This window comes from Falco cherrug, chromosome 5, assembly GCF_023634085.1.
Source record: "Falco cherrug isolate bFalChe1 chromosome 5, bFalChe1.pri, whole genome shotgun sequence".
Classification (NCBI taxonomy): Eukaryota; Metazoa; Chordata; class Aves; order Falconiformes; family Falconidae; genus Falco; species Falco cherrug.
The window spans coordinates 57,241,934-57,263,724 of NC_073701.1; the positions used below are offsets into that span (position 1 = coordinate 57,241,934).

The 21,791-nt window shown below is 40.4% G+C and overlaps 1 protein-coding gene across 1 annotated transcript in view; it reads left to right on the forward strand.

The window, feature by feature from the left end:
- The first annotated feature begins 1,385 nt into the window (after window positions 1-1,385).
- The window catches only part of MYRFL (myelin regulatory factor like), a 41,619-nt gene continuing 21,213 nt past the window's right edge, over window positions 1,386-21,791 (forward strand). The window contains exons 1-10 of the mRNA XM_055711150.1: window positions 1,386-1,473; window positions 4,980-5,076; window positions 9,525-9,592; window positions 9,684-9,942; window positions 11,416-11,507; window positions 13,531-13,678; window positions 16,887-17,082; window positions 18,197-18,273; window positions 19,507-19,617; window positions 20,179-20,269. Of these exons, the coding sequence (XP_055567125.1) occupies window positions 1,386-1,473; window positions 4,980-5,076; window positions 9,525-9,592; window positions 9,684-9,942; window positions 11,416-11,507; window positions 13,531-13,678; window positions 16,887-17,082; window positions 18,197-18,273; window positions 19,507-19,617; window positions 20,179-20,269 (1,227 nt within the window). The remainder of the gene's footprint in view (window positions 1,474-4,979; window positions 5,077-9,524; window positions 9,593-9,683; window positions 9,943-11,415; window positions 11,508-13,530; window positions 13,679-16,886; window positions 17,083-18,196; window positions 18,274-19,506; window positions 19,618-20,178; window positions 20,270-21,791) is intronic.

The window sequence follows — 21,791 nt, forward strand, 5'->3', positions numbered from 1 at the left end:
GTGGCATCTCTACAGCTTAGCACTGCAGCTTGGGGGTTGGCTTTATAATGCCACCGCATGAGGTAAGAGCAATAAATTGCTAGTGCTAACTTGGTGGCCTCTGAGATTAGTTATGGCAGTGTTAGAACATTTGTCTTTCAAGGCTATAAAACAGCTCAGTCCTGCAATATCAAGTGGAGGATGCTGCCACTGAGGAAGTCTCTGCTCTGTCACTCAGATTTGGCTTCCAAATGTATCAGCTGGCAGCTAAGCACATTTATAGATCTGTTTTGTAAGATTATTTGAAACTCATAAACAAAAAGGATCCCACTTTCCCTGTTGCTTTAGTTCCTTCCAGCACAATTTGTTTTGACACTGATTAGTAAGATAGTCACATTTGCAATATTGAGAGGGGGCAGTCTGAAAGTTTTTTCAAAGAAAATGAGTAATGTTTAACTGCTGATCACTTCTTTCAATAGGTAATAGACCTCTTAGATTAGATATGACTCTGCCTGGGATTTGACCTTGGCTTTTTCTCATTCAAGTAAATGGCTTTTCTCTTACTGTGTAGATGTTCTGAAAAGTTCTTGTCTTTTTTTGTTGTTGTTGTCTCATTTCACTCCCACACTAAAGATTTAATCTTCGATGCAAATTTTTTTCTATGATTTCTATTGAAATTAGTATATTTAATTAGCCATTTGTATTTCAGAATCAGTCACCTCATCAGCTCCTGATGAGCTCTTCTGCCTGTCTGTGTAGCAGAGCAGTCAATTTTTGCTGACATAATCAAATTATGGATTGAGAAACTCAAATGAAGGCCAACCTACTTACGCTGTTAAACTCAGTTTTCTCTTTTTTTGACATTGTTGGAAGGTACATTGAGGTGTCTGAAATCTGTGTGTTTGGTCTCAGTTCTCTCTGTGATCTAAAGAAGTCTTTGTGGAATCGCCACCTCTCTGTATACTGATGCTCCTGTATGGATAACATGGAATACAGTTTAGAGCTCTCGGTAAATAAACAAAGCCGCAGAACAAACATGCTGTTAAGTACAAAACACTTAAAACCCAAAGGTGTTCCATACCATCTTAAGGATGAGAGACTGAAACAGGAGTAAAAGATTAAATGATAAATTTAAAATATTTAAGGTAAGATTTGTTTCTCTGGCAAATACTACTTTGGGGGAAAATCCCAACTATCTTGACACAAGCTCACTCCTTACCACTTGGAGTTATAGGTGTTCCTGGTGTTGAATAACCTAGACTGTGATACATCCCGGCTGGCTGCAGCTACAGCTGTTTTGTCCTTAATCCTTTCCTGTTTATTGCTGTCATGTGCCCAAGGTCCATGTCTGTAGCTCTGCTGGCTGAGCAGCTTTCGTCAATGGCTCCAGGTCTGTTCCAGTCAAAATGAACTGGACTATCTTGAACAATTTAAATAGTGACCAGTACTTGGAGTCCTTTAGCACAAAAGAAGTTAAGGAACTCTATAAGCCCTGTAAGTAGTACTTACCTTAGTGTGAGTCAATGAAGCTTAGCTGGACTTTCCACTGAGCCTGTACGGTGGAGCTCGTAAAGTGCTGGGGCCTGTTTTAGTGGTAAAGTATCTTCAGATGAAAATCAGTTACTAATTCTCAAGCAGTTGCAAGGGTTTGTAGCAAACATCATGAATTTGTCCTTTCAGCAAGCAGGAATTACTGAGCAGTGCCATTTTTACATCTCAAGTTGTATTTAAGGAATGCTCTCCGTATAGAGTAGCTGGTGTTTTAACACAGATGTTCCTACAAATAGCTGGACTTAGCTAGGTGCTTCCTGGCATCCTCTTTTAATGTCAGGAAATGATCAGTTTAGTATTGATTTTTTTAGTCAACACTAGAAGTTTGACAGAATATTTTATTGGTTGTGGACTGAATTTATGTTTGCGGAAAGAGCACTCCAGTAGCCTGGTTCTCCGGCTACTCCTTTGAAGAGCGATGGTTGTGGTTCAAGCCAAATTCATGACAGTGTGTGTCTTTCTTTGAAACAGCTGCTCTGTTAGACATAAAACTTATTGCAAGGAATTTCTGGTTCTCTGTCCCGCACCCTTCACTTTGCATTTAGGTACTACTGAAAAGCAGGCAACTGATTTCAGTGCAGACACATGTAAGGCCTGCATGGAAGTGTTGGGAGAATTAATCAAGGCAGGTTATTCAGGGATTGAGACTGTTGGCTACGGGACTATAGAGTGAAGGTTGGGAGCCAGGTGACGAGAGCCTGGTGGCTGCAGGAAAGGAGAGGATGTCTGCCAAAGAGAGATGATACATGAAGCAAGCCACTGCCAGATTAGGAGGCTTGAGTTCAAACTGCTCCTTGGGGGCTAGGAACAAGGACAGGCTAGGGGGGAAGGGACAGGGAAACAGAAAGCCAGTGGTAGAACTGACAGGTTTTAAGCTTCAGGCCGAAGGGAACAGAACAACAGAATATCAGGTTTATGAAGAAATGGGGAAAAAGTCATATGCTGCCCACGACCGCAGTCTCTGTTCTGCAAACAGCTGTGTATGAAGCCCCAACTGCAGTCCTGTGTCTTGGCCTTTTGTCTTCATCAGTCTCTTGGATACCTGGCAATCCTCTGCACAGTGACACTAAAGCTGAACGTGTCACTCGGTGCAGAGTCTTCCCAGCGATGTCTGTGCACATTTTGGTGCGGAGTGTGGCCCAGGAGCAGAGATCCCAGAGCACAAGCTGATAATCAAGTCTCCTGACTCCACACATCCCCCAGCAGCTCTTGGCTGGGCCCGCGGTCCTGCACGGGAAGCGGTGTGTTCCCGGTGCCTCTCAGCAGGGCTTGTCCCACGATGTACACACAGTGCTTTGCTCCTGCAGCCACCTAACGCCCAGGTGAGCAGACTGGCTTGCATGCTACCCACCCGTGTCTGTCACAGTACTCGCTGTGACCATGTAAAACGCATGCCACCATTTTAAATAACTTTGCATATGACCTAACGGCTCCTCCTCTGCTAAAACAGATGCCAATGCAAGCAGGTGATGCCACTGACCTGGAAAGTACGTTCATAAAGAAAGGATAAAGTTCTACAGGGCAGCCAAAGGTCCCATCTCTTCTGTGCACCTGTACTGCAAACTTTTGTTAATGGTGGCCTGTCTTCTTCCTGGTGTGCCACCTCCCTCTTCCAGCACAAAATTACTTACTCCTTCCTTCCCTTCCTATCTGTTTAGCTGTTTCTGCAAGGTGGAGAGGTTAAAAGAGAATGATATGTATCACAGTTGTCATCACCTAGCAGCAGTTAATCTCTGGACTGTGGGATGCCCATGTTAAATGCCCTGACCTTGTCTGATTCATAGCTGTACTTTGAAAGAGCTTGTCTCTGACCTCGGTCAAAATAAAGAATTCCTGGTTTTGTGGTACAGGAAAAAAAAAAAAAAATCATCATCTTTGTATCTGACCTTTGGCTTCAGGAGAAGTGTTTGAGATTGAAGGGGGATATCCTAAATTCAGACAGGTCGGATTCTCGTCTTTTCATTCTTAAAGTTTGTGGAAGGCTCTAAGGAAAGCCAGGCTCTTTTGTATTCTCAAGCTGGCTTTGCGAAGTGCTTTGTTGCTACTTCAAGACTTTCCATGTTACAGTTTTGCTGAGGCAGGTAAGTATGCTGCACCTACTGACTGTTCATCTCTGACGTGCAGAGGACAGGTTCGTATACGTTGCCGATGTGTTGGGCTGCAAGGCTCTACCAATAGCACACCTGCAAGCTGCTCTCTCACAGTGAGAGGCAGCCAAAATCAAGCCTGCAGCAGTGATCAGCAAATGATGCCTAGATTAATCTGAGATCGCAAAGCAATTCAGATGTTTATTAGCAATGCAAATTTATGTGTTAAGGCAGACACATGAGGGAATTCCTGTGCGAGGTGGTGGAAGTGGATTTTTAGATGGTGCTTGTGGTTAAGTAATGTCTAAACACTGGATCAAGAAGGAACTGTCAGAGGCATCAGGAAAAGAAGAAATTTTATGGTATGACTTCTTACCATGCACATGTCTGATGCTAGTACAGTGAGAAGACAGTAAAAGCACCAAAGGCACTTGCTGCTCTTGTGCACAACAGCAGCGATTAACCGTTTGTGCCCTCAGACTCTGCTGCAGGGCTGGGGGCATTGGTTGGTGCCCGCCGCCAGGATGTGCAGGTTAGCCCACTTCACCCCACGTGGCTCCTGTGCCTTGCTGGAGTGAGCAATGTCCTTCAGTGTCCCAATCTTGTTTGCCTTCTGACTGGTCACACCTATATTTATGTAAGGTGTGCTGGAGAGGTGGGGAGCCTACGGAGTACTGCTGTTTGGTTTGGGTTTAGGAGTTCCGCCTGACTTTCTACAAAAGTTGTCATGAATTCCAGATGCTTTATCATCATAAAAATCTGTTTACAGCCCCAGTTACTCAGCAACACAGGACAAAGTACTGAACCTTTCTATTCATTAATACATTTGACATGCTAGTGGGCTGGGTTTTGGGGGAGAATAAAAAACCACCGATCAAACATTTCAAAAGCTTTTTGTGTGCTTTCTTTGTGCTCTGGGTGGTGGTTTTCTAAACTGTTTCAGAAAGTCACTTGTGGTACTAATGCAGAAAGTGGATCTGTGTGAGCCAGTGTCTGAGCTTTGACCAAATCACCTGTTTTGATCCCAGTGTAACAGTGTGACGTTTCCCAGCTGCAGGCTGGGGCCCTTCATCCTCTTGCTGTGGTAATTCACCAAAGCCTTAATGCTATGCATGAGCTGGTATTCGCCTGATGCTGCTCCATCTTCTTCATCTTCCCCTGCACATCCTTGTTTATTCTGCATTTCCCATCATCCTTTCTCCCAGTGACTAAGCCAGAAGCATAACCCAGCTGTTACATATGAGACAGGACAGATCTGGTTTTCCTTTGCGTAGAAGAGCATTACTCAGCATTACTTAGTCTGAAGTACTGATGATTCCCTCCAAGTTCCACTCTCATAACTTGTCTTTTTGCTGTCTTTAATTTTAGGGCAAGATGTCCATGGAGCCTTGGAGAATCCCATGGTGGATACAACTATGTTGGAAGAATTCATCAGTAGTGATGTAGAGTTTGGAACTTTGTAAGTATTACAGCGACATGTACTTCTCCTTAGCAACATCTCTGAGACTTTTCATTAGTGTCATGATAAAATCTGAATGCACCAGTCAGACCTGAAATATGAATTTCAAGAGGATTGTGGCTCTCTTGATATTGTTACTTGAAGCTGCGTAAGATGGCTTGGAAAAACAAATGACAGACCGTAATGGAAATAAGTTTGTCTTGTTCAACAGAATGAAAGATAATGAAGTCTGGGATAATTCACAACTGTTATGCTAATGGTGACATTAAATGCAAAGCTGTTATTTTAAAATTCCTGTAAGTGCTACTTTAGTGTTTATGTACAGAATAAGTGATATGTGAGACTAATGTATAATAAATTGAGAGAGTAATGTAAACCTCCCAATTTGAGGGAAGCTAGGCTACTGTTTTTATCCTAATGCTTCATGCAGAACAGAGGAACTGGCTATTAATCTCTTCTGAGACTAAGTTTAAGAGCTACAAAGGGTGGTCAAGGGTGGAAAGTTGTGCAGCATGCATCTATCAGAGACTTCAAATGCAAGTCTTTCATCCAGATGACTGTTGTTCGCTGCAATATATTATTAACGGGCTGACACTTGCACTTGCCAAGAAGCAGAGCAAGAGGGGATGTTTTTAAAATAATGAAATGGGATTTTTTCATTCCGTACACACTCAGCAGTACATGTTTACTTACAGTGGCTGAATAGGCTTCTACCTGCTCTAAATCATGACTGATGAATTGATTCTCTCTGCCCATGGTGTAAAAGTAAAGAATGAAGTGGTTGTATATAAACATACATAACCTTTATTTTCAGAGTGGCTAAACATGTTTCAGGTTAAACAGATTATATGAGAATTTTAAAATGTTATTCTTTTGCTTTTATACACAAAACACAGCAGAAATATATATATGTGTATATATATGCTATAATGTAGCTTAGGTATGTTAGATATTACAGTTGCAATGCTATGCAGTATTTACGTACAAGAAAAGCTACTATGGGTTTGAAGGCTCAACAGGATTTTACACCGATACATCAGTCATATTTCATTAATTATGGGAACTTTTACTGAATCATTAAATCTCTAAAATTATGAAGTATTTGTTTCTGTTACAGACTATTTATGCATAAGCAGAATTAAATCTTACAAAGGAACTTGCCAAAGCATGCCCAAGGAGAAAAATATTGCAAGACTCCATATACATATATTAAAAATGCAGATCAACATCATGGCACATGCAATATAGAATGCATAATGCAGTGAAAAGGGTGGCATGACCACCAACATCTTGGGTGCATCTGGAAGTGTCCATTACAGATTGTCTTGCATCAGACAGACCACTGGCATTACATTTATTCTCTTATACCACATGTGAAGTGCCATGTGATCCCCCATCTTTTCCTACAGCAATAGCTTGCTCTTGAGCAGTGAAAGAAAAAGGGTTGCAATGTCCTTTCCTAAGCAGGCATTTAATTGATATGCTATGTCTATAATACAAAATATTTTAAAATACAGAATATTTTTTCTCAAAAAGCACAATAACAGTTTCAGTAAAGTTCTAACTTGGGAGACATATCCCTAATACCTCTGTACTTTATGAATGCCTTCCTACTCCTAGAAAGTGTCTGTCTCTGTGTTTTACTGAAGTACTCTAACTTAAAGCAGAAATTGAGTACCCAAGGCAGCATTTGAAACCAGGAACATGAACTGAATGTGTGGAGGGGAAGTTTTAGAGTTTTATGGATGTATCTTTTTAAATTGTACAAGGCACATCTCGAATTCAGTAGCTATGGATCAAGTATCCCACAGGAAGAAAAAATACTTTCAAATGTTTACTAACTCTCTTTATTCAAAGTTGAAAACAATGTTTAAAGCAGTAGACACTATATTTAAAAGCATCAGAAAATCTGTTTTGAAGAAAATAAAAGATTATTATAATAATAATAATTCTAATTATTCTAAAACAATTTATTTTTTAAGACTAATCATGTAGTTGAAGCTAACACAAAATGCAGGGTTGTGGCTGTAGCATGTCAGAAAACCAACAGTGATAGCATTATGAAAAACACAAGAGCATGTCAAAAGTAATAGACCGACCAAAACTGAAACTGTTCTCCTTCAGACCACTTGAAATTGGAAATGCAAAACCTGAACTGGAAACATTAGAATGAAAATCAGGTGATGGAAATTTTCCATTGATGCTTGAAAATATTTGCTGTATATTTGGGAACATGTCTTTTCTGAATAGGAGAGCCCCTTTAAGCAATTTTATTTTTATTCAACTTCTGCCAGAACACTGGGCCTTAGTAAAGGGGGTGTGCCTCACTACGTTCCTGTCATTCTTCCTCTGCTCTAACATTTTTAGCCTAACATTCATCTTAAGTACTTGTCTTTCAGGTAGTGTTTCAGGGCAGTGTTTGAGCCTATAATTCATAGGAATACCTGAAAGGGTTAAGAGTCCGTTTCTTGAACCTCCATCTATTCCTAATGTAATAGAGGAATCCTCTGTAGTTCCTTTAAATGGCAGCAAGATGGCAAAGGATTTTCTCTCCTTTAATCTGTTTTGAAAGCACCATCATGGACTGAAAAACTTGAAATAAAAGATGTGACAGACCTGTACCCTCAGCTGACTGGAGGCAGAAGCATCAGTTCTCTGTAGCAGTCTTGTTGATTTAGGATGCTCCTATTTTTAATCCAGAAGGAATGAAGTGGTTTTGCTACATAGCGTGGGAACATCAGCTTGTTGCTGTGAGCTACTTGTGAAAGACTTGGTGTAGCTTAAACTACGGTGTAGTTCTAGGTCTGCCTTTAAGAGTAATCCTTTACACAATGTCTAACAGAAGCAGTGCTGTAAGTGTGAAAGCCAAAGAGACTAGCACAGGGGGATATAACTAAAGCACATGTACCGCAGAGTAAATAACCAAGAACCTCCTTTCAAACCTCAAGCATGTGAATGGGCTGAGCTGTTGAAAACAAAGCCCTTGGTGTCAGCTGCACACAAAGGAGCACTCACTTCCTGTCTGAAAACTGGGAGAAAGCGGCACAGTAAAATATGGGCTGGCACGTTCTTGTACGGAGCACTGTGAAGTTCTTTAGAAAAGAATCAGGAGAGGTTGTGTTTTCAGAGATTTACCTGTTATTTACCTGTTCACCAGAGTAACAAAAAGTGGTGAACGTTAAAAATCACAGAACACACTCAAGTTGTCTGGCATTCTACCATGCCTCCTCCAAGCCAAAGGTGTTTTAAAACATAAATTTCTTCTGCCTGGCTATGGGGTTTGGCAAGGAGGTGGCTGTGGATCACAGGAAATTTCTTGGTTCCTAGCCAGGATTCTTCTGTCATGCCTCCAGTCCCCAGCTCTTGTAATGACCGCGACAGCATCACTGCCTTTCCTACCCCACTGCACCTGTTCTCTGTAATGGTCCTGCTGGGGGTTTGAAGATGCTGTGCCACACAGGGTGCCTGGGTTTTCCTCCTGTACAGTGCTGATTGCCAGCAGCCCCGAGCTGCTACGGAGGTGGCCAGGCTTTCCAGTCCATAGAATGTCAACTGGGAGATGAGTCTCTTGTGCGTGTAGCTCTACAGAGGGGAAGCAGCCCAGCTTCTGCCTGCATTTGGCATGGTGCAGGTTACTCGGCGGGGGATGGGTGGCAGGTGACACGGGAGCTGTCGGGCGATGGCGATGGCACCGTGAGGGGCATAGCACGGAGCTGCACTTCGTGAGCACCCTTTGGCCCGGGCAAGACAGCTTAGACTCAAGAAATTTTTACTTTAATTTGTTACCAATTAACGCAAACTTTTGACCACTGACTCATGTATTGAGAAAAAGTGAATGTAACCAACGAAACGCTCAGTGGAACATCCTTCCTCCCCCGGCTTTTTCGAGGCCCTACCCGAACCGCGTACTTCTCCCTCCTTCCTACTCCCCCTGCGGCCGCCGCTCCTCGCACCCGGCCCCTCCCGCTGCCGACGGTGAGTGGGGCTGCGGCGGTGCGCAAGGGCTCCTCCTGCCCGCTTCTCACTCGTTCTCCTGGGCCCCGGCGCCGGTCGCTCACGGCCCGCAGGCCCCTCGGGGCGCCTCCGCCTCTGCGCAGCCCCGGGCCGCAGCCGCCGCCGCAACCGGCCCCGCGGCGCTGGGCCACCGCCGCTGATTGGCGGGCTGAGGCGGGAGCCGGCCGCCGCTGATTGGCGGGCTGAGGCGGGAGCCGGCCGCCGCTGATTGGCGGGCTGAGGCAGAGGCGGGGCGGGGCCGGCTGGGGGCGGTGGCGGGAGCCCAGGGCCGCTGGCTGGCAGCCCGCCCCCTCCCCCCCCGCTGGGCGGACGGGCACGGCTGGGGCTTCATGTCAGTAGGCTGGTGGTCCCCCTCCAGCTGCTTTCAGCGTTGCCTCGTGGTCATCCTCCATATCTCCTCCCAGTCGAAATTAAAATCTCTTTTTCGTCCCTAGGCAAAGCCAGTTGCCAGACTCCCCACCGGACTCTGGATCGGAACCATGTTCTCCGCCACAGCTCCAGAGTAGGTCACATGAATTTGGCCTCTCCCAAGCTCGTAGGAAGGTCTCCAGCTCCCTTTCCTTGTCCTTACTTTCTTGTCTGTTTACTTGCAGCCCCGTGGTATGAAGCTATGTGGCCCAGTGGGCTGCAGCCTCCACTCCCATGCCCATCTGCTGTGGCACCCAGCAAGCTTCCCTGCAGGTTCACAGAGACTTACACTGACCCCAATGCCAGTGGGCATCCTTGCACCATTCCCCAAGGCTGCTGCCTGAAGACAGAAAATGCTGTGACTCCTTGGAATCATTCTGCATCCTCCAGCTGTTTGGGTTTTAATTATTCATACTTTCAGCCAAATGCATCTCAAATTTCTGGGTAAATGATAAAGCTTTTATGCAAAGGATGAGACAGGTACCAAAAAAGTAGAGCTTGTGGAAGACGTGGTTTAAGACTGGTGTAAAATCCCTGTGGATGTAGGGTTTTCCACAGGATGGCAGTGTTTAGACGTTTTTGAGACGCTTGTGGTTGAGGGTTCTTTAAACACCTTGATTGAAGTTAAGATTTGAAATAGGAATGGATTTCAGTTTTTAAAATGTTAGAGGCCTAAGGAGGGATCAACAGGTGCTTCATAACTGGATTATTAAAGTGTTCAGGTGTTTTGCAGTACCTGTTTTAGGCATTTGTCCATGAGGACCTTGTAAGTATTCTGACAAGTGGCATGAGAGAAAAAAAAATAAATTGTCATATCTATGCAGGAAGTGAAATGGTATTCATATGCTATCTGCCATATTCACCTACCAGCATATTGTGGACGCTTAATTTTTTTAAAATACATTGGCTAGTGCGAGCATCCAACCATGATACCTAGTAAGAATGGATTGACTGGTGCACAACAGAGGGGGACCTCCCTGGTTATGGGAAGAGAAATGTGAATTCATCAGTGTTAGTCCTGGGCTTGCAGGTGCGCTCTCTCCTGTACAGAGCTCAACTACACGTTACATGTGATGTGGGGGAAGGAAGCTGGGCCTGGGTTTCTCAATGGAGCTATTTGTGTTCTTTGTTTTCCAGTAGAAGGTGCCAGTTAGTCAAAATCATATTACTTTTTGAGGGGATACTTTGGTTATTGGAATTTAAGATACAAAATACTTTTTGACTAAACATGGAACTTCGGAACAAATCCAGTAAAAGAGTAGCAGTTAACGTGGTGGGCAGGCTTTTTTTCTACTTGTGGAGAAACCACTTAGTTTGACTTCCTACTGGGCCTCACTGAGACCTGGAGTTTGGCTTGGTTTTTTCCCCATGCAGAAGGAGTGACCATCTGTTGGGATATTCTAGTTTACATTTTATAGTATCAAAACTTTGGAATAAGATTTTTTCCCTTTGCACAAAGGAGAATTTTTTGAAATCTCATTTCCTGGGAAAGGGGGAAACTGTTACCTAGCAGTTGCCCCTTGAGATCTCTTTGTTAACACATTCGTTTCACTGCTACTAGTATTTTCTGTGTAAAAAAGGGAGAGTTCAAGCTTTGTGCAGTACACCAAATGCACCATTCAAGATAAAGCTGTGATTTTAATGCAAATGTCAGGAAACAGTAAAACCCTACCACTTCTGTACTGTGTAAATTTTTAAGAAGAGATCAACTTCTCTATTCATATGAAATAAATAATCTCATTTATGTTTTGGAAGGAAAAATTGCATAATTCAGTTTTAAAAAGCCAACAGTAATTTCATTCTTTGGGCGAATCAGAATTTGAATAACACTACAGTTAGAATGAAGTATGTTATCATTCTGTAATATCTATTTAAACTTATTATAAATGAATAATGCAGCGTGTGTTTTTAAAAAAGTATTTCTGCAGCGTCAGGCAAAAAAAGGAAGCTCTCGCAATTACTGGGAGATACCACTGATTCTCCATTCCGGTCACAGGACTTCAGGCAAGGTAAGCAACTGTGTGAAGATGAAATTTAACTTTTCATGCCATAGACAAGTAAATATTTTAAGAACAGAGCTCCTGTTGGCTCTGAAAAGGTAGCGGTGTTAACAATATGTACTCCACTACCAGGTTTGGAGTGATTTACCTTTTCAGTGTTTTTGAAAACCAGGATCTATTTATATTTGGTGAAGGGAGAAGCAGTGATACAGGTTCATGTTTCCTGAGGACTCTCCAAATGAATTATTCGGCCCTTCTCCATGTGTGAGCCTGCAGTACACAGATGATACCATGCTCTGCTGACTTTGCTTGGTGCTAAATTGACCAGGCAAGGAAACCATCTTGGGTCAGCTTAACAGGGAATTAATGTAGTGGATGAGCAAACAGACTGCAGTTTCCCTTTATCATCTCAACTCCGTATTTTTTCTGCAGACTGTATCCATGCACGAGCTTGGTAAAAGCTGTGTGTTCTTCCCCACCCCCTCCTGAAATTAATTTGGTATACTGTTTCATCAAGCTAAAAATGCTAAGCTTATACCAATTGATATTAAAAACGCTTATCAGGTGTGTACAGAAATGGATCAGCTTCTGTGAACTGTGAGGCTCTCTGCAAATGAACAGTTTGTAATGAACAGTTTATCTGAGGAATTTCACCCTTGTCTGTTAGTGGAAAATCTGAGAGTTATTTGTTATTTCTTCAGAGTAAGTTATTTTTCAGCATTAAATCAATCTTTTAGAACACTTTTTAACGAGTAGCAACTGGATTTAGTAGGTTGCTTTTCCTTTGGTATCTTTTATTTGATCAGTGTTGCTTGATTGTGACTAGTCCTCCAAGTCTACCATGGCTAGAAATAGAAGACAAGCAGATGCTTCTCTATCTAAAATGGATTTTTTTTAATACTTAAAGGCACAGCTTTGAAATACACTTTCCTTGGGAGTCACTGTTAATAAAATTTCATTGACACACATGCTGTTGGAAAAAGAACACAGCCATTGTTACAAACAGCATGGGGATAATTTAGAAATGTGTGAATTTCCTTATGGGGTGGGGGTGGGTGGGGGAAGCTTTTTTTATTATTTTCCCTCTGCTTTTTAAAAAGCCAACAGTAATTTCATTCTTCGGGCGAATCAGAATTTGAATAACACTACAGTTAGAATGAAGTATGTTTCTGTATCATTCTGTAATATCTATTTAAACTTATTATAAATGAGTAATGCAGCGTGTGTTTTTAAGAAGTATTTCTACAGCGTCAGGCAAGGAAACCATCTTGGGTCAGCTTAACAGGGAATTAATGTAGTGGATGAGCTTGGGCCTGAAATGATTCTGTAGGTTCTGTCTTACTGTGCTGCCACTGGCTGTTGACAGTTCTCAGCTTATATGCTCCATGCCATATTTTCTCCTGTCCTCACTGTACTCCATTTATCTGTCTCTCTATCACATTCTCCTGTGACTTCATAAAATGTATAATATTTCAGAGAATTATGGTTGACCCTGTCTATCTCAGAATGCTATAACGTTGGGTCAGAAAACATTAATGAGTCAACCAGATATAGTGGTGAATGTGCTTGGTATTGGAAAACTGTGCCTTCTGCTGTGGGATGAAGTACCTGTCGCAGTGAGTTGGGGTATATTCAGTTTAAACCTGTCGTAGAGAGAATGGCAAACTTATGTAATTATTTTGCTTAATTGCTTCTTGCTTCACGCATTGTTGCAGATTTACAGTAAAATGCTTAGATTTCCTTTTTTTTTTTTTCTTCCCAAATGAAACTATCCATCCTTTTGGAAAGAATAAAAATAGGAAGTGCTACTTGTGTAATATTTTGCAGATCAGGAACGCTGAAAAACTTATTTTCTAGGGTAAGGGAATAGAACACAAACTTTTGGAATAACTGCAAAGGACAATCAGGTTTAAATATACATGCAATGTATTTGTGCTTTATATGTATATATAAATATATTTATTGAAATACTTATGCAGGATTTTTGGCTAGTCACAAAAGTGATACCTGAATTGTCACTATCTCTCTACAGCAACTGTTAAGGACTGTGCTGCTGAAATGCAAGAATATGACACTGATGGACAGAACGCAGCTTCGGAGAAATGCTGTCAAGCTCTAATGTGGCAACCGTATCAAACTTCTCAGTGGAACAGCTTATTTAACTCTAATTATGAAAAACTGTAAGCACTGATGATTGCACTTGGAAAACGTGGCTTCTTGTTGGTTTTTTATTTCTTGCTAGTATTGTAGTTTTGTAGGAATAAATGATATGTATGTCATCCCTTGTTCTTATTGAAAATAAGACTGGAGAAGGAGATAAGTAGGCATGATGGAATATGAACTTGCAGATATATCAGATAAGCAGAACTTTAAATACTGGTTGAAATTCATGCCAGGTTTTCTGATTTTCCTTTTGGGATTTAGGGGCAAAAGAAAAATAAGTTATTTAAAATATCTGTTAATTTTTGTTTATTTTGTCAAGCACATTCAGGCAAGTAATTACTGAGCATATGGCACCTTTCCCTCTAATGGCCTAAAACATTAAAGAAAAATGGAAATAGAAGATACCTGTATTACTTCTGGGCCCATATAACCTAGACTTTAATAACTATAGACATATATGTAGAATGTGCAACTGTTTAGTCAAAGATTTAGAGTTTTCGCATATAAATCAGAACTGTAAATGGTTTTTTTGGCCACATGATCTGGGAAAGGTCATTCCAAGTTCACTTTACATCTCTGGTTTACTCCATTCTAGTACTTAATGATCCCTTTTAACAAAAACCCTTCTACAGCAGCCTGGTCAGTTCTCCAGGATTGATGGAAACGATTTGTCACTGCCTCCACAGAACTTAAATAGCATAGTAAATTTTAATGTTCCTCTAGCCCAACCTGCTAAAAGCTCTCATGGGAATTTGGAGTGTATCAGTGTTGTTGCTGGACAACGACGTTCCCTGTTTGTGCCACGGTCATAGAGGGGCAGTACACATCTTAGTGTGTCGCACAGAGCCCTCCTCCTAAGGTATTGACATGACAAGAGAGCAGACAGCTCACTGTCCACACCTTTCTACTCCTTTGGAGCTGGATGGGCCAAGAAACCTCCAGCTCTGTGTTATAATTGTCATTACAATATTAATGTTTATAAATACAATACAATAAAAAACTAAATGGAAGTGGCTTCCAACTCCTGTTACACTTTCAGTCAACAGCTGCCTGACAGCTGTGAGCTGAGCCAATTACTTGTTGGTTCCCATATACTTAAAATTGAAGCTCCAGAGTCACATTTCTCGGTGGCTTGTGTCAACAAAGGCAATGTTGATGCTGAGCATTAAAGCATCCAAGTACATGTATTGTTGCCATTAATGTGGAAGGGGATTGAGATATTATTTGCAGAGAAAATTAGTGTTACTTTTAAGTGAGGTCAATGGCAGTGCCTTTGTTCCAAGATGCACTGTAATTATGGCACAGATTTTGTGAGTAGTGATCCTGTATTTTGTTAGCCTCATAGAGCCATGTGGTTATCACTCCTCAGTGTGGAGGCATTGGTCCTCTACCTTAAAATTGCTGTGCCCATTTTAAGGGCAGTTCTCAGGTTAATTATTTTCCATTTTATTAATCCAGTATTTTAACCTTCTGATTGTTTCCTTTTCACAACAAACTGCTGTTAGCTGAGGTAGATTCATTAGAAAAGGTTACTGTACCATTATTTATGCCCTGCATTATGTTTGCTTGGCACTTTCTTAGCTGCTTGCCCCATTACTATTGTGGTTGGTAGGAATCTGTTCTGAAGATGTCTAAAGACTCAAATTCTGATTAGAAAGAGGAATTTGAAGTGTATTTCTCATAGAGAAGTTTGTGTGACAGGGATATCCCTTGCTACCTGAAAATTCTTCCAAGTTTTACTGTACTGCTTGGTAAGACTGATCATTCTTTGTGTGATCAGATCAAAGTATGTATTTGCTCTTAATTACTGTGACATACTCAGAAACTGGTAAGTGTGAAATTCCTCTTTGGGAGTCATTGTTCCAAACAATTCACCTTGGAGAAATGGAAATTTGTACATTTGCTTCTCAGTCTGCTTGCCTGAGTGTAAGCAAATACTCTGAAATTGCTTTAAAAGTACCAGGTAATGAACTTTCTTCATATCTAAATCTGAAAAACAATGCCTTTCCCTACTATGAAATGCACACATTTCCTACGTAAATAAAAATAATTGCCAGTTGTAGGAAGAAACTGAAGAAATTTTGCTTCTTTGGTGGTTTGAGGAGATGGTAGGCACTTCACTATAATTTTGAATATGAATTAACATACGACTTAGCAGTTTTGGAATAGTTACAAATTAAGTAGCTTTCTTTTTATTCCATGTTCCAGATAATGAGTGATTGTTTGAAAGGGGATTTTTTGTTCATAATTTATGAAAAGATAATAAAATCTGTACTTTTCTTGGGAAGTCTGTACATTTTGATTTTTCCAACTAATAATGTGCAAATGAATGGATGAGCTCTAAAAAGCCATTATCAGTAATTGTGTTAATGAGAGGTTCTCAGTAGCATCAGACAAGATCATCATTATCAAACTTTCATTAGTGAGAAAAGCCAATGCTCATGTAAGAGAACCTTGCCATGTAGTCCTATTATTTCAGAATTATTTGTCACTTAAATCAGAGGACTGGAAACATTGTTGGGATGGTGAGTTCACTGGCTTTTTAAAAAAGATCTTTTGATGCCTTTCCTTGTTTGCTATGAATCATAAGGACAGAATGCTCTTTCTCTGTGAGTGACAAATTAGCCCTTCGAGTAAAAGAAATTGGGTTTCCTTAAGATTTGGTAGGAGGGACAACACTATTAATGAGAGTTTAGTAGTCATCTGACCAGAGGGTCAGTATCGATAGCTTTTTTTTTAGCTTGAGTAAAGCCTTATTGAATCCCAGCAGCTTCTGCAGAAGCACTTGGTGTGGGAATTCAGGAACAAAACAGGGAGTCTTGCTCACTCATCAGCATGTTGTTGTCTGCAGCACTAGTTCAGCTCTGTTGGTTATAGCAATGTTGTAATGAATGCTTGAATACACTAAAAAGTTTCTTTGCAATTTTAGGTGCACAGAGTTCTTTTATACCAGATTTGTAAGTGAGGATTATGTAAGCTTCCCTGTCTCTGGTTTACAAATATTTTGTGTGTCAGACTAGAATTAGAGTATACCTTATATGCATTTTCAGTTTTACACCTCTAAGATGCTAAGAAGAAAATACTAGCAGAACTGGTGATTGTAAACATGTATTTTGGCTCCCAAAAATCAGATGGATTTTCAGACCACATAAAAAAAAAGAACTCAAGATGTCACTCAAATATGCCTGTACTTAAAGTTGCTATTTTTTCTTCTTGTTTTTGTAGACCCACTGTAGGATATCACATCGTCACAGATAAAGGATTTAATTTTTCGACAACAGATGATGCCTTTGTGTGCCAGAAGAAGAATCATTTCCAAATCACAGTCCATATCAGAATCACTGGACATCCAAAATATGTCAAAACTCAGCTGGGGGGGAAACCAATAGAAAAGTTTTACTTGAAAGCTTTTGGAATAAAGGCAAGTATTTATTCTCTTTATTAATTTTAATAAGTTAGTATATGATTATCCATAGAATAAAGTAAATAATTGAAAAGAACTCTTTTCTTAGTAATTTTTGACCAAGAACTGACAGAAGAGAACGCTTTTAAGTTACTAGTGACTTCTCTTTGGAACTGTTTTGCAAAAAGAGTGATGTCTGATGGATGCTTTTGCTGATATATGCTGAAAGATGTCATGTTTGCCTGTTTGCCACGGTTTCAGTGGCTTCCCTCTCTTTGGCTGAAATTTTGTTCCCTCTGTGGGTAGTGCAGGGGTGTCAGCTGGTATGTAGGTGGCCAGTCTACCCAATGGTCAAAAAGATGTGTTGAAAAAAGCAATTCACAGAGCAAAGAAAAAGAATCAAATCTGTTTTTCCTGAACAGTTCATGTGCAGAAAACCAACAAAATTTCCCCATTTCTTCTTGCCCGGCTTTCCATTTTCATTTTAAGAACCAAATTCTTCCCAGCCAATATGGGTTCTCAAGCTTGCATATACAGAAATAGTAGAAAATATTAATCTTTCTGAAAGATTTTACTAGTTTTTTTACTTACTACCAAAATTCAGTGGTTTAAAAAATCCATGTAGCTGTTTTAAAAGGCAGTTACTACCAGTTTTGCTTAATGAAAAATGCAGAACCCCCCCCCCCCCCATTCCCATCTGAAGCAAAGTGCTGCGTGGTACCATTCCAGAAAGATACAGAAATTTACATTAAAATAACTTACGGAACTACCTTGCATAGGTTCAGTTCTCATGTTAAATATGTACATTTATGCTTTGGGTTAGAATGAGCCAATAACAGTATAGATTCAGAAAGCATTTTTTCTTTTGCAAATTAATGCATGACTTTTCCTTTTTTTTTTTACTTCTTATTTTTTTATTTCTTTCAAAATAAAGATTTGGGTCTTCAGACTAGCTGTCAGATGTCAATTGATCAGGAGCCAATTCCTGCATTAATTTCTATGTAGTGCCGTGAGAAATGAGAGAGCTTTCATGGTTTCAGACACAGTTTGCCTATTAATTTCTATTGCAAATGTTATATGTTTGAAAATTTAATATTCTTGTCATTTTTTGAAAATTCTTTTTTCTTCATAGGTGGAAGCTCCAGATCAAACAGTTGCTATTGAACAGTCTCAGTCAGATCGAAGCAAAAAAACTTTCCATCCTGTTAAGTAAGAATTTTGAGAAAAGTATTCCATTTTATTTCAATACGTGATTAGCCTGAAATGTGATGTAGTTGTTTCTTGGAAACTTATAGTAGCTCTAAGCCAGTTTTCTGATCTTTACCCAAATTCCACTTTGGGTGCACACATAGAATAGCAGTAGTAACATGTACTTGGTCTTTTTCGGCAGCTTTATGAATGTGTTAAGTATGCTTATCCAAAATATTTATATTCAGATAGCAACACTGTGTACAGTGTTTAGAGTTGTATGGCAGATGCATTGCCTATTTTAAAAATTGTCAGTAATGTTCCTGTTCTACACAGGCGTGAGATGTATTTGCAGTGTTTTTAAGGGGAGTGCCTCTGCTAGAAACAAACTTGCAGCTTGGAACTCTCTGCCATTCTTCTGCGTTTTAACTTACTGTCAGAATCAATGTTTGTCCTTCTGGCATAAGTCTCTTCTGTTGTAGCTGTTCTGTTCTCTATAAATAATTAAATAAGCCTTAAACCAGAAAGTGTCAAGTTTGACAGGACAGTGCTGGGATGAAGGCTTCAATATCTGCAAAATGTAATCTGCAAAAATGAACTTTGAGCTTGGGAGAAGAGCTCAATTTTCACTACATTACCTCTATCATGGCATTTTTCTTCCTTTTGTGTGCTGAAGAATAGATTCTGAGCGTGTGTAAACTATTTCATGTTGACTGTTTGGTGGACTGTGATTTTCTCCATGCAAACTCTTTATTCATATTATTTGTCACTTACAGGAGCAGTGCTGCAATGTATTTGAGACATAGGTGTATATTTTATACTTCCAGACATGCAAATTAGATGCAGGTGAAAAAAAGGACAAGCAGTAAAATTTATTTATTTTAATGTGGAAATTCAGATTCAATAATAAGCGACGTTAACCTTAGCAAGCAACAAACACCCATCGTATGGAACATATACGGTTTTATTATGTTCAAGACTGTGTACAAATAGACCAAGAAACACAAGACTTCTATTACTAAGAACAATTTCCCACTGCTGGTGCTTTATCCTGTTTATCTGCTTGACACAGTCACTGTGTTTTTAATACATTTTTATAAACCAGGGTTACTGCTGGTTTTACTTGGGTTCCTCTGTTAGTTTCATTTGTCAGTTTTTCCCAGAACTGTTTTAATGAGTTTGAGGAAATCTGGCTTGAGCCAGGTAGATCTCCAAATGCTTGTTTCCCTGATCTTGTTTCCTTTTCCATTTTAGAGTTGATCTGCCAGGGGACCAAATAACTAAAGTAACACTGGGAAGGTTGCATTTCAGTGAAACAACAGCAAATAATATGAGAAAAAAGGGGAAACCTAATCCTGACCAGAGGTATTGCTATAGCTAGTTGGCCTATGTGTGTAAAGTGGAAAAGAGAAGGTCTACTTTAGAATGGAGCTGATGTTTTTAAAAAATGTCAGTGTTGCCAGATCTGTGATTTTATTTAAAATTCTGTGATACTTGGTATCTCCTTAAAGGCCTCCCTTCTAGAGTCACAGAATGATATGAGAATTAAAGAAAATACCTTATCCTCCTGGTTAGAGATCGTTTCAGGAAATCATAGCCAGAATGATGACTGGTGAAATCAGGAGGCCAAAAACCCAAATAATGATAATTTTCTACTGAAGAAGGAAGGCTTTTCATCTTTGAGTCTTCATTACTTAAATTTGTCAAAATTACTGTGATCTTTGTTCATTTTCAGTGATTGTAAAGATTGAAAGGGCATATTACTTGAGACTGATGGAAATACTTTTTCATATTGTAAGAAATACATTGAAAAAAAGTTCTGGCTGTCTTTTTATGTATAAATAACAGCAGTTGTATTTAAAACTATTTTTTCTGTGAGAAGACATTACTTCAATTATTGTCTTGATTAAATCAATTTCAAATTAGATACTTCATGCTGGTAGTTGGACTGTATGCTGCCTCTCAGGACCAATTCTACCTACTGTCTGCGAATGTCTCTGAAAAGATCATTGTGAGGGTAGGTAGAAATTTATATTGCTGTCATACTTGTGAAAAGTATTTACTGTTTTGATATTCACAGGAGACAATGCAGGCAGGATTCTTGCACATAAAAATTTCCATTGACTCAAAAAGATTGAGAAAAAAATATAGTTGCGTATTATATGACTATGTTGTTATCTTTTAATTATTGGGGTTTTAAAATGTTAAAAGTAGAGCTATGGAAGAATTTAAAAAGAAAGCTTGCTCTGAACTCCAACACAAAATATGTTGATTTTTTCCAGATTGTTTTTTCTTTGAGGTGAAACGATTTCCTGCACTTGCCAGGAATTTGGTAAATGCTTTCATTGGCTTGATGCTTCATTTTCAAAGGAGGATGAGAAGGTAAAAAAATGAAGGGACGAAGGTTGAGCAGCTCTAGGAGGATTAAGACCCATAGCTGCCCCTTTCCAGTGTGTTTCCAGAGTGTCCCAGCTCATAATTTGGTGGTTGTAATAAAGGTTTTAAAATAGAAAAAGGAAGAATTGGTCTCTCTTCCTCGTGACCATTACTTTTCAGTCCCCTGATCCACATAAAATTTTCCTTTTTAGTGCTCAGCTTTAGCCTACAGTTAGAGTTAGACTTGGAAGAGAGGAAAACCCCAGAGCTCATTGTAACAGGAGCTATGGAGGGTTAGGGTTATGAGAGAGAGAAAGTATAGAGCCCCAGCGTGAGTGGGGTTGCAAGGCGTCTGCAAGGGAAGATGAGGGCTGCCAAAAGCTTTCACTCCTGGCCCCTTTTCATGTGACCAAGAGCTGGTGGCTAACATTTGAACTGGGCATAGTGGAGTTACGGTTATTTCTAAGGCAAAGATTATGTTTAGAGCTTAGAAAGATAGGAAATGCGTAGGTGCCGTGTGGTGGGGCTGCAAAGGATGGTGAGGGCCTCCAGAAGATTGCAGGCCAATAAACTTTTTCATGTGGGCCAATCGAGGAGCTGCTTCTTGTTTGCATGGGATTTTTCTAGTCCTTGCCTTCTGGTGAGGAATAGGCTTAGCATCTCGTTTTAGACTCAAATAAGACCAAGAACTCTAGTGTATTAAGTGGGGCTGGGAAGAGGCTCCTAAAGAAAGGTCAGGGTTGTCAAAAGCTTTTAGTCCTGGCATCATTTTTTGTAGACCATTGCTTGAGTCCTTTTTTGTGGCATGTTGCCTGCTTGGGCTTATGATTACAGCCCAGTTTAGCATTCGGGTTCAGAGAGAGCAGAAGTGTAAATCCCCAGTATGTGTGGTGTTGCCCAGAGGTTTCCAAAGGAAGATGAGGGCTTTCAGAGGGCTTCAGTCCTGGCTCCTTTTTTGTCTGAGGCCATAACTTTGTATTCTCTAGTGCCATAAACCCTCTTCCTGCAGTTAGTTAGTTTTTTTGGGGGTAGTATGGCCTAGAGCTCCTTTCTGGGTGGAGCTGTGAAAGGGCTTTGAAAGCAATGTTTGGAGTTCAGTAGTCTTCTGCCCTGCTGAGAAGTTTTTCCATCCTGGCTGTTGCTGTGGGTTCTTTTACTTCAGG